The following is a 14,273-nucleotide window of genomic DNA, read 5'->3' as shown; positions in this document are numbered from 1 at the left end:
TCTTATCAAATATTGTCTTATCAAAATGACATTCTCAAAATACGTGGTAAAGTATAAACACAACCAATGACGGAGCCACTTCTAGGTCTGGAGTGGCCCTAGCCCCCCATATTTTAATATCTCCTCTATTATATTATATAAAACATATAGATTTTGTAATAAACAACTTATAATTTAAGTTATAGTTCCCTCAAAAACAAATTAGACATGACTAAATTATAAATATTTAACTCTAAACATGTAATTATTGAATACTTAGGTGTTTTATATATTTGTATTTTCTACTTCGGCCCTCCCTAACTTTACAATTCTAGCTCTACCTCTGAACACAACTAAAACCTTTGTGAATTTCCAATTTGCATCAATGGTAAATTTGAACTTATTGATGGCAAATTTTTCAAAAAAAAAAGTTAAAGGTTAGTACAATAAATTGATAAGCATTGAAATAAAGAAGAGTTGTTCAGTCTCCTTGACCTATGTCAACTCCTCAAGCACACCACTTGAGAGCTCAACTATGCTGAAAACTCCTCGCGAATGGAGTTCAAACCTGAGCTAGAACCCACAACTCTTTATCACAAGGTGGATGACACCCTTCTCACCTCACAGGCCCCCACCAACCTTCTTTACAAGTTTGAATGAAGATTAAGAAGAACAACTCTCTTTTATGAGAGAGAGAGAGAGAGAGAGAGAGAGAGAGAGAGAGAGAGAGATGCAATTGAAGCTTCTCACACTACAACTCTTGTATGAATTGAACTAAAATAAGGTCAAGAGGATGTGATAGTAAGAGAGTAATGAATGCTTGTGATAAGAATTGTAAGCTTGTGTCGAGCAAGGTGTATAAGGAATATGTCAGTTTGACACAATGCTGTAGCAACTGTTGGATTTAGAAATGAATTTGAACTTCGAAGTTCCAGAACAGAATTGTACCCTTCAGGTTTATTTCCATTGAAATTTTTGTAGTAAATGTCTTCGTAATAACCCTAGACCAGGAGTCCAGGACAACTATATAACAATGCTATAGTTATATGCTCAATTTAAGGTGTAAATTTGGGATTTAAATTATGGAATTGTTATATGTATTATTTTAAAGAATTAATTACATTTTACTCTTTGCATATCATGGTCATTATTGAAATAGGCTATGAAGTTTCAATTTCATCAATATAAAACCCAACCTTTTTAAATATGACCAACTTACGCACTCCGTCAACTTCACCGTTTGATTTTCTGGTAATTTGGTGACGTGACATGTAGGATAGTCACTTTTATGCTGATGTGTAAGAAAATAATAAATAAAATGGCAATGACATGATTAATTTGACAACAATTGAATGGAAAATTAAACTGTGAAGTTGACGGAGTGCGTAATTTGGTCATATTTAAAAATGTTAGGTTCATATTAATAAAATTAAAACTCCAGAGCCCATTTTGATAATGACCATAAACCCGAAAGGAGTAAAATATAGTTAATCCTATTTTAAACTAACAATGAGTATCATTGAAACAATTGTGGCAATGCACTAACAATAGGTGTCATGTAAACCGTCATAAGAATGCACTGTGGGTGTCACAAAACTTTTGTGGCAATGCATAATTTTCATATCACATGATTCTCATGTATTTATATATATAAAACAAAAGCTAGAGAATGGTAAAATATTTAAAATACCAAAAAATTCTCATGGTTAATGCAAACATTAAGAATTGAAATTATTAATTAAATGAGGATAATATGGTAAATTCACACTTTTTCATATTAAAAAAAATTAAAATTAAAAGAAAAATCAGATAATGCATCCTATTTTTGTGAAACACAACTACCCATTATATTTTTTAATTCTAATATAAATTTAAATTTTTTATAAAAAAAAGTCTCTCGTAGGTGCAGAAGCACTACGAAGAGGCTAGTGTTCTTTAATATAGGAAGTCATTTCTATATATTTCTATATGACCAAAATACCCTATATGTATGATTATTTCTCTATGCCTGAATTTTTTATTTTATTTTTAGAATTAAGAAAAGATAACATGGGTAGTTATATTCCATAAAAGTATGACATATTATCTGATTTTGTTTTAATATGAAAAAAATGTGAATTTACCATATTATCCTCATTTAATTAATAGTTTGAATTCTTAATGTTTGAATTAACCAAGAACATTTTCTGGTATTTTGAATGTTTCATCATTCTTTGCCTTTTGCTTTATATATATATATATACAGATAGTTTCCATTGAGGGACACCCTTTGTAGGGCCCACTCCGGATTGTATTTCACTATGATCAAAACAATCTATTTTGTAGATACTCATTCAAAGATCATCCTTTACAAAAAATCACTTGAATCCGATATCATTTGACCACTCAATTGAGTTCTTGAAATTTTAGTACTTTCTTGAACACCGTGTTCATTGATTTTGTAGGATACAATTGGATGTCGAAATGAATTTGTCTAATTTTTTTAAATGATGATCTATGAATATATACTTAAAAAATAGATGGTTTGGATCGTTGAAAATAAATTTGTAAGGTAAAATGTGTCCTCAAATAATTTTTTTGAATCCTCTTTATATATATATACACAAAGAGCTTCCATTGAGGGATCCCTCAAATAAGCTTATTTGAGGGACATCTCTTGTAGGCCCCACTCCATATTGTATTTCACTAATCCAAACTATCTATTTTGTATATACTCATTCAAAGATCATCTCTACAAAAAATTACTTGAATCCGATATCATTTGACTACTCATTTGAGTTATAGAAATTTTAGTACTTTTTTGAAGCATCATGTTCATTGATTTTGTAATACACAATTGGATGTCGAAACGGTTTCCGATTTGTCTAATTTTTTGTAAGGATGATCTATGAATGAAGACCTTAAAAATAGATGGTTTGGATCATTGGGAAAAAATTTGTAGGGTACCCTAAAGGGCGTCCTTCATATAAAATTATTTGTGAGATCCCTCAATAAAAGGAGACTGATATATATATATATATATATATATATATAACATGTTTCTCATCTATTTGTCAATGTAGAATTTCATTTCATGCAAGTATTATTTTTAGAAATTTTTTGACTGAAATTACCCCAAGTGCCCTTTTCGAGTTCTATTTATAAACTGAAATAAACAAATTAAAAAACTAGCTTTATCACCCAAAATTTAACAAAAGTATCTGCTCCATGACTCACCCATTTGCAAGTTACTCACCCCAAATAAACACACTATCTCTAACCATCAATTCACTCAAACTCTGTCCCCTAACTAGTACTCAGCAAAACAAAACCTAGTTCATCAAACTAAATCCTCATGAATATTTGTTTACAAGGCTACTAAACAAAATTACTTTTTTCAGTTTAATATTTGTAATTGAGAAATAACTTAGCCTTATTTAATTACTTTATTTACTAATTATATTTCAATTATTATTTATTTAGTGAATAACTAGTATTTAAATACTTTAATTAATTTCATAAATTACTCAATATATAGTAATTCATTATTTTGTGGAATGTTTTTTACATTGGACATAACAATTATAGAAATTTGGAGATTTCGTTTGGAAGTTTGATATTTGTTGATTGATGCAATAATATATCTGTCGGGATACATAATAGTGCAAGTTCATCATTAGCAACTTGGTAAAGTGTGGAGTGTCAGATACAAGAGTAATTAATTGAGAGGAGTGGGATGCATGATTTTGTTGAACAAAAATAATGAATTACTATATATTGAGTAATTCGAGAAGGTTATACATACTATATATATATATAAAAGATAGCCATGCGTCTATATAATTTAAAGCGTATAGCCGGACAGCTATAGTTTTGAAATATATATATATATATATATATATATATATATATATTGGCCGTGACACGGACCGTCTGAAAGCTCTACTGGTAATTAGGTAACCCATTACACATATGTTCGGTACATTTAATTAGTCCCCACCCACCCACTTACCTGGGTTGGGTTTATTTAGGGGGTGCGGGCACTGTCGCTATAATTCAATTGTTGGGCCCATGTAGTTGGACCAACACAGTACTGTACATATTCAGAGTAGGGCAGCCTAAACCTAAAATTGGCACATATAACAAATTAAATCCTCATGAATACAATTCGTATACCTGTCCACATCACTGTGAAATATCTTCCAAGGATACTTACAATACGAGAAGAATTTGCAACTCTCGGGATAGCACGGTTTGCTATTTCTGTTCAATCACTTTTTCGTTATGTGAAATTCTTATTATGAATGACAAAAAATGTGATTAGTTGAGAATAACAAAATAGTATTATTCTCGTGGATTGCAAGTTTTTACCACATTAATTAACTCATCAACTACAACTAACCAAGTGTACTATTAACAAAGTGATTATGTTTATGATGTGACACCGAAAATTTTTTGTTTCTTTTTGCTTGGTGTGCAATTACATTTTGGCTTGTTTTGCATTTTTCTCACTTTTTTTTTTACAAAGATAAACTCCCTCTTTTACATTCTTCAAAAAAAAAAAAAAAACTCTTCTAATTTGAAGATCAATTAGTGGCCTTCCCCCTAAATAAGAGAAGTTAAATTCAGTATTTGATATTATTTTTCTTTGCTCATCACCTTATAATTCAAAGTGTAGCATCACCACCATATTGTATACTTGCCATGTAATATTCAAAGTAACTATAGCTAAGCATATATAATCTGTCCAGTAGACGACATGATTAATATTTCTCACTTTTAGAATATAATATCCATAAATATATCCACTTAATATAACACATAGACAAGTTATACCACATAAACGCTATACTTGATTAGCGGAATTGGTGCAGTTTTTTGCCCACCCCAAGTATTCTTGTTTCAACGTGCACTCCACATTGGTAATTGGGCGACATAATATATATATATGCTAGAAATTTACCGAAAGAATAAGATCTTATATGCATAATGTTAGAGAGAGAGAGAGAGAGAATCATCCTATTGATTAAGAGAGAGGATCATCCTATTGATTAAGACAGAATTGTCTACATCGTTTATATTTTAATTATTTAATATGATGGCAATGGAACATAACATATAAGTTAGGGGTAGGAGGGACAAGGTAGAAGATACGAGATAGGGCCGGTTAAAGACGGCCATAACAAACAATCTCCTCAGCCGGCAAACTCTGTGATGAATTGGCACAGCTCATCATCTCACTCATCCAGTCCGGCCCATCACTTTCCATCTCTCTCTCTCTCTCTCTGCATGCTTATTTCCATTCCTTTATAACCCTCCTACTTTGAGGACTTAGTCATATCGACCCATCTCTCCTCCTACAGCTTTAGCTACCTCAACATCTTCTCTTACTATTATTATTCTTTATTTTTCCACCGACGTGAAATACTGATTTCATGGCCAAGTTATCCAACCAGAAAACCACTGCAAAAAATAACATTATTTCTAATGCAAATGCAGCTAATAACACTACAGTCACAAAGGTGAAACGAACCAGGAGAAGTGTCCCAAGAGACTCTCCTCCTCAACGTAGCTCGATTTATCGAGGGGTCACCAGGTGATTAATTAAGTACCTGCAGATCTAGACAACAACAAAAATCAATTCAAATTGTTAGTTTTATATGTGTGTTTTTGCTTAATTATTTGTATGTGTGTTTAATTTCTGGTTCATTTTCTTTTTCCCTAAATTTAGGCATCGGTGGACCGGCCGATATGAGGCTCACTTGTGGGATAAGAATTGCTGGAATGAATCACAGAACAAGAAGGGCCGCCAAGGTTTACAATCTTCTCATCTATATACCAACATTTATTTTCCATCTACATGCAATTTGTTGGTGTATATCTGATACAATTTCTTCTTTCCATCTCGGTTTTGTGTTGTTTGCTTGGAATGGAATTTTACTCAAATGCAGTTTACCTTGGTAAGTTTTTATTATTGCAACTACTTTTACCTTGGTATATATATATATAGATGGATATATGTTAAAGCAAAGTTTGGTATTTCAGGAGCATATGATGATGAAGAAGCTGCAGCACATGCTTATGACTTGGCAGCACTTAAATACTGGGGTCAAGAAACCATTCTCAACTTTCCGGTAATTAATTTCTTTTGCTTATTGAAATTGTTTGTGTATTTTTTGATGAAGATCTTACAAAATGGAAATTAATTAAGGAAGAAAGTAATTTTATCTATATAACGATTGTAGTTATCGACATATCCGAAAGAATTGAAAGAAATGGAGGGCCAGTCAAGAGAGGAATACATTGGATCATTGAGACGGTAAGTTTTTGAATTTTAAAAATTATTAAAATTAAAGAGAGAAAGAATTGGATTTATTGAGAATAAGATTAATTTGGTGATAAAATTTGCAGGAAGAGCAGTGGTTTTTCTCGGGGAGTTTCTAAATATAGAGGTGTTGCTAGGTATTTTTAGTCATCCCAATTTGGTTTCATTTTAAAGTACAAAATTTGTTTATTTTGTTTCAGTTTCTAATTTTCTTTGTATTTCATCAATGAGCAGACATCATCACAATGGAAGATGGGAAGCTCGAATTGGGCGAGTCTTTGGCAACAAGTATCTCTATCTCGGGACTTATGGTATGTTCACAAAAACGTTTCAAATTAACCTTTTTATTCACCCTAAACAATGATCATATGCAATTTTGGGCATTACAAAAAATTAAATTACATATTTGCACTGCATTTATTGAGCACACATACATTTATTGAGCACACATACATCGCAAGGGTCACAATCAGGTGTGGTGTGGGATCTAAACATACATAGAGAGTCTCGTCTTTATAAAAGATGAAGTTAAGGACGAGGCCACCCTTAGACTAGAATAAACTTTAACCTAAAGTTAGGAATTTAATATTAAATTTTAAGAAGTTCGCCTTTTATTTAATGAAATATTATCGAGGCGAATTTCCTTAAAAGTTCAACCCAAATGGCAATTTAGTGAACAAAATTCTTCCAAACTAACAAAATAATATCTTAAAATTTTTCTTAGCTACCCAAGAAGAAGCCGCAACAGCGTATGACATGGCGGCCATAGAGTACCGTGGGCTCAATGCTGTCACAAACTTTGACCTCAGCCGTTACATCAAATGGCTAAAGCCTAATGGCCCTAACAACGACATTTCTGGTCAGACTAACCCTAATGCGGAGGCTATATTGCCCAATGTGACCCAAAACCCAAATGATCAAGAACGTGGACTTGGTTTCTTCAACAACCTTGCATACAGCCCTGGAGAAACCATAGTGACCACTCAGCTGCCTAGACCAACAACTGCAACATCAGCCCTAGGGCTCCTGCTTCAGTCATCAAAGTTCAAGGAGATGATGGAAATGACGACGGCCACTGACTCCATATCGTCGCAGCCGGAGCTGAACACGCCACCAGTGCACGTTTCCTGATGACATACAGACATACTTCGACTGCCAAGAATCGAGTAGCTACGGTGAGGGAGATGATCTTATCTTCAGTGAGCTCAATTCATTCATGCCGCCCATGTTTCAGTGCGACTTCACCACTTAGAGGAGCATGTTTGGTGGTTTTATTTACTCTCTTTTGCAATCTTATTCACATTAGGGTTCTTCTTTTTAATTTTTTTTATGTGAATACGCATGGAAGGGACGTCCATGTCTAGAACAATGATGCACACAAAAGATAGGATTATTTTGCATAGTGAAAATTCACTATTGATCATCATCATGTGGGAGCAAGGGTAGGCTAATTATTATTTGGTTAATCAAATTTCTTTTTAATTGTAAAGAAGAATAAAACTATTTCATCATTTTTTTTTATATCAATAAAAGTATCATTTTCTCTCCTTGGTGTAATCATTTTAATTTCATCAATAAAGTGTTCATTTTTTAAATGTTGTAATAATTTTGACCTCATTAGTGTAGTAATAGAGAGAATTGAATAATATACAGTTTTTGTATAACTGTAAATACAGTGCATAAACGTGTCAAACAAAGTAGTGCACATATTTAGTTGTGCTCATATATGCTCAGATATGCAGATTGTATTTTTCTCCAATATGGAAGTATTTATAAAGAAGTACAAAAATGTATCTAAATAAAATATGAAATAAATCTAAATTACCTTAGAAAATAAATCTCAATTATAATATGACTAAATAAATAGGCAAGTTACCAGAATCTTAACTAAATAAGGACTTGCTAACACTACCCCCCAAGTTGGGGTAAAGATGTTCGCATGCCCAACTTGACAAGTGAGTCATAGAACATCGTACTTGACATTGATCAATCAAAAAACTTGTAGAGAAGTTCTTTTCATTCACCACGAGTGAAACAATTGACAAACCAAGGCAAAGTTCGCAATTACAAGAGCAAACCCCAAAAAATAAGGCACATAATAGAACACAAAAACCCTATGAACATGGCAAAGGAAGGCAAAGAACACAAAAACCCTATGAACATAGCAAAGTCAAGGCAAAGAATACAGAAACCCTGTGAACAAGACAAAGGCAAAGCAAATAACACAGAAACCATATGAACACGACAAAGGCACGTTGACCCTTTAGGATTAAAATCATGGATCCACCACTGATTATAGGGACATGTATATGTGCCTTTAATACATTTCAAACTCATTAATAAATACACAATACCAGCCTCTAATTCATAAAATGTAGGAGCAGATTTTTTATTTATTTAAAATTATTTTGTTGTAGGAGGTCACTAAACTACCATAACAAAATATCAAAATAGTATAGACTTCCAACGACAGCTAAATAGTAGGAAACAAAATATCAAATAACTACCGGAGATGTTGAAAGCCAGCTAAATAGTTGGTAACAAACTATCTGAAAAAGTACAAAGGTAACTCATCCCAAAAAGTGTGAATATAAGAGCAAAATATCCCAACTCTATTCAACACGATGAACCTTGATGTGAAGACATTAACTTCTGCAAAAAAAAACTTTCATGGAGCATCACTGAAAAATTTCCAAGAGAATAAGGTAGTGGCTGATATGGTTGTGGATGATACGATTGGGGATAATACAAGTGAGATGGTGACAGTGATGTGAAGATGGACCCTGCTGGGAAGGTGACTAATGCTGAGAGAGAATGACCATTGTTGAAAGGGAGGACGAATGTTGCTCAGAGGGTGACCACTCTTAAGATTATGACGGTTGATATGTAGTTGGATTCACTAGCTGCTGATGTGAGGATAATATCATCTCATTATGTTGTCTCTCATAATTTTCTTAGTTCTAAACATTGAGACTCCTAACAAGCATAATCACTGTTAAGTATTCTCTTCCGATTCACTGGATCCCAAAGCTTAAAACCCTTCACACCACTCTCAAAGCTGAGGACAATGCATTCAAGAGACTTTGGTTTCAACTTGGTTTTCTCATCACTAGGTGTTAGAGCATAGGCACTGCAACCAAATACTTTAAGATTAGTAAAATCAACTGATTTATTAGACCATGTCGACTAGTTAACCAAATATGAAGTGTGGTTAACCGACTCCACCCAAAATGACTCGGGCAAGCCGACATGAATCCTCATTCACCTATCATTCTTTATGAGAGTTCAATTCATCCTCTAAGCGGCTCCCTTTTGTTGGGGTATCTTCTTCATGGTGAAACCTTTTGACACCCTCGTTATTGCAAAACGCAAGGAATTTGCTATCATTATATTCACCATCATTGTCATTCCTTAGGATCTTGATATTTCTTCTCATAAGGTTCTCTACCTCCACATTCCACTTCTTGAATTTGGTGAAGACCTCAGATTTCTCCATCATAAAGCAGACCCAAACCTTCCTAGAAAAATCATCTATGAACGTGACGTAGCGGGCTCTAACTAATAATTTGACCAATGCAGGCCTTACACATCTTACTGAATATAATCAAGCACTCACGTGCTCATATTCTTTTTGTCTTGTTGCTTGAATGTCACTTTCAAATTCTTTCCGATTGTACAATACTTACAGAACTCAAGTTTGCAACTGTGTACTCTCTTCAAAAGTTTCCGTATGTGTAAGTCTTGCATGGCTTGCTCACTCATATGCCCTAACTTTCAAATGCCAAAGCTAAGTCTCATCCTCTGAGTAATTCTTGGTAGATATAGCTGCTCCACCAGTCATTGTTGTACCACATAGTCGATACATGAAGTTAGGTTGAATATCCCCCATATATAACCACAAGTGAACCCTTTGAGATTATGAGCTTTCCTTACATGGCCTTGTAAGAATAATCATTCTTGTTAAAAGTACCAAGATGATATTCTTCTTCAATTTGGTATGTACCTAACCATACCCAATGTCCTAACAATATTGTCGTACATCTTTACCTTAATAATACTTGTGCCTTCGACTCTACAAACTAAGCCATCTCCTATAACAACTTCGTCGCTGTCATCCACCTCATATGTGTCAAACCAAGATTCGTTTGAACATATATGATATGAGCACCCATAATTGAAAATATAGTCAGAAGATGAAACCTTAGAAGAAATATAAACTACATCAGTATTAACAATGCTATCAACAATTAAAAGCTCACCTTTGCTATCCTCCGCAACCTTGACTGAGTCATCTAGCTTCCTTGTTTCTATTCTCTCTCCATGTAGGACAATTCTTCTTCCAATGATCTTTTGACTCACACTCAAAGCAACCGTCTTTTGTCCTGGATTTTGACCCTACCCTATTGCTCTTATTGCCTTCACGCTTGCTTGATCGACCATTCTCTCTGAACTTTGTCACAAGACCTTCATTTTGAGAGACATCTGTAACACCCCGACTCCCGAGATTGACCATACCCTATTGCTCTTATTGCCTTCACGCTTGCTTCGATCTCCTCCTCCGACGTGATCATTTCTCTATTTTTATGATCTAGCTGATGGTTGGGTTATAAAATGTATTTCATGCACAGGAGACCTTCTTAATCCTCTCGTAGCGAGGACATAGTTTTAAGGAGAGACATCTCGGATTCCGGAAATTGGTCTTGTCACATCTCTTAAACGTTGAACTATCCGGTGATGCGTAAGGATGTCTTACATCACATTTTCATACTTCAGAGTTCCTTTACCGAACATAAGCGTCATGCGGAAGTACTCATAAGACAGAGGCAAAGATGTCAACAACATCACTGTCTTATCTTTCGACTTATAAACTTCATCGTCCTTTACAAGTCTGCAATACACCTATTAAATGTGCTAAGATGCTTCATTATATTTGCACACCCTTTATTCATAGAGTAAGAAACTTATCCTTCAAGAAAAGCTTGTTACACAACGATCTTGACGAACATCACTTCAAGTTTCTCCCATATCTGCTTTGCGGTATCTTCAATTATATTACATGGTCATCCGTGAGATGTTGTTCGATTGACCCTTTAACAAGTTCGTCTAGGTCTTCCCGCTCATCTTCCGTTATAGTTCCTGGCTTCTTTTCATTGCCTGCCAAAACTACGTTGAGACCCTAATGCTTAAAGAAGTACTTCATTCTCCTTTGCTAAAGCATAAAGTTCGCCTTGTCGGTGAACGACTTCAACTCGACCTTACAGTCGCCGCTTGTGTTGTCTTCGTCTGGGTGCTTTCTCTTTCCTCCTTCCTATCGCTAGCCATTGTCAACACATCGCCGCTCTTAAAATTGTAAAGCATTTGGGCATAAATTATACCCACTGCAACTGCGGCTCTAATACCATTTGTTGTGTGAAAATAATCCAAGAACTTGTCGTTGATGGACTATGCAACTACCATGCACAAGCCATGCAAAGATAAAGCACACACACCAACTGAAAAGTAAACACACTCACAAAGAATACAAGAATTAATAGAGGTTCGGCGTTGTGCCTAAGTCCTCTTGGTAGTCCCTGAGAAATTCACTTATAAGAAAGAACCTATTCGGTTACAATAAAGAACCCCATTTGTTCTCTTACAAACCTTAACTCTCTTTTCTCTCAACCCTGGCTCAAACCCAATTTGATGCCCTTGTTTTTCCTCTTACAATCGTTAGAGAAAACCCTAACACTAAAATACCTATTTATACACATAGGTTTTAGATACAATTATAAAAGAAGTAGGAAACCTAATAAAATCCTAATTAAATAGGAAAACCAAAAACAAGTTGGAAAACCACATTAAATTCCTAAACGCGCTATAGCTTCTGTCACAAATCGATTGGTCGCTAGCAAGAGCCATTGGTCATACTGGAGATCACGCCTCTTTGCTAGCACCTATACAAATTCGACCGGTAGGATGGTTAATCTTGATCGATCGTTGCTTTTATCACTGCGACCGCTCTTTTCTGTGCTTCTGTGCAATTGGTCGTCAAACTTGCCACGACTGGTCTTTTTCCTCCAGCACTTGGTTCTTCTTCTCCTTCACATCTAAAGCTAGCCAAACATCAACTTATACTTGCTTTTAAACTTTAAAAGGCCTTATGTATCTTAAGAAAGCATGAGTTATTAAGAAATGTTAATAAGCTTATCATTCTTTTATTTTTTAAGATTCATGGCACTTTATGTTCCCTTTTTTGGGGAATGACACTCAGTCACATTTAATTCAAATTGTTATTTTATCTCATTTGCATTTTTAGTGTTAGGCTCAACACCTATGGGTTGGCCACCTAGTTTTTTTGTTTTTTTTTGGTTGGGTAAACTATATTATATTTTTTGTATTTTTGTTTTAATAAATTCTATTCCCAAAAAGCTTACGTGTCGATGCTTTGAGGCTTACGCTATGCTTTACTGGAAATAAAATGCAACGCTTTACGCGATAAGGATTTAAAATACTGTTTCCATCATTAAACAAATGCCCAAGAGTTATACAAAAAGAAGAAACCATTGTTTCCCTCCTTTGGTCCTTCTTTGATTAAGTGTGTGGGCGTTCCACCACAAAATCACAAATTTGCCTTGAATGGAATGTGAGTAGATGATGCTTCTAAGTTTTGACTTTAATCAAACGATTGTTCTACCAAGCAAGGAACCTCCTCACGACCTAGTTTCTTTCACTATCTTGGAGTCAAGATTCTATGTGTGCAACCAAGTGATGTAGAATTAGTGGTAATTAAGATTGAAATGGAGATGGGAAGAAGATGTTATTAAAATAACAATAAATTGAGAGAAACATAATGGAATGAAGAACCATAGCATAAAATGTAAATGTGCTTGAATTTAAATAGAATTGAAAAGACTAGTACGGAAACTAAAGTCCATAGAGTAAAGAATTTAAAGACATGTGCATAATTTAAATTGCGTAAATAAATAATTGAAATACGAATGCGTAAAGTAAACTAGATTAATAAGAACAATAAAGATTAAACTACGATTTGAATTGCAATGGAATTGAAAACCAAATGAACAACAATGTAAACTAGACTAGAGCGTTTTGAAATGTAAAGACATAGTTGAAATCTAAGGAAACTAGAGCGGAAAAAATAAGAACTAAACTACGAGCTACATTACCGCTACTCCTACGATAGGAATTGAAGTGAATATAAAATGACAAGTTGTGTTATGTTGGGGGTCCTTATCTTTAACAAATTGGTATTTACAGGGGCTTCGGTTAGTCCCAATTTGATCTTCCATCAATTGGCCTTAAAATTTGTTAATCAATATTAATTGTTCATTGATAAATAGTATTGACTTTGGTTGATTCCATCATTTCCCATGATTGACCCAAAATGCCTTCAATCTTTTGACCCATGCATATGATTTAATATGAATAATAGTACTTGATTTGATGTTCATTGCATCTTGAGCTTTTCCCATATTCACTTTGTGTTGACCATTTGGTTGACATGATTTCCTTTTATTTGTGGATTGTGACATGTGTAGAAAATCATCTTACCTACGGATGCTCACTCCTCATTTATGCATTGGCTGATCTCAAGCATTTGTTCATAGATAACTTCTCGACACTGGCTGCTTAAAGCATTTGGCCATATTTAGGCATTCGGTCGCAGTTAGACATTAATTTGCTTTTAGGCATTCAACCCCTTTTATTCATTCGGCTGTGTTTAGTTACTTGACCTCATATATGATCTTGGACATTTAGGTTACAACTAGGTGCTTAAAGAATTTGACTGTATTTAGTCATTGGACCGCATTTGGGTATTCGGTCATTTTTAGGCTTTCGACTGCATATATGATTTTGGGCTTCTAGTCATCCTTATTGATTTTGGACCGCTTTAAATAGTTATCCTTTTGTTGGATTTTTGGGCATGGCCCGACCAAGTTACAACTAGGCTCAAACAACCATATGACAAGAAAAGAAATCAATATATTACATG

The 14,273-nt window shown here is 34.3% G+C and overlaps 1 protein-coding gene across 1 annotated transcript; it reads left to right on the top strand.

Moving 5' to 3' along the window:
• The first annotated feature begins 5,126 nt into the window (after positions 1 to 5,126).
• On the top strand, positions 5,127 to 7,828 carry LOC103323382 (AP2-like ethylene-responsive transcription factor At1g16060). The gene is given in 9 exon segments (XM_008225374.2): positions 5,127 to 5,554; positions 5,690 to 5,772; positions 5,910 to 5,918; positions 6,004 to 6,092; positions 6,204 to 6,277; positions 6,370 to 6,420; positions 6,518 to 6,594; positions 7,008 to 7,396; positions 7,398 to 7,828. Coding segments are annotated over 9 exon segments (1,071 nt in total). The 5' UTR covers positions 5,127 to 5,393; the 3' UTR covers positions 7,536 to 7,828.
• Positions 7,829 to 14,273: the final 6,445 nt, after the last annotated feature.

This window comes from Prunus mume, linkage group LG2 (genome assembly GCF_029339155.1).
Source record: "Prunus mume cultivar Tortuosa linkage group LG2, ASM2933915v1, whole genome shotgun sequence".
Lineage (NCBI taxonomy): Eukaryota > Viridiplantae > Streptophyta > Magnoliopsida > Rosales > Rosaceae > Prunus > Prunus mume.
This window is presented reverse-complemented; position numbering and strand designations above follow the sequence as displayed.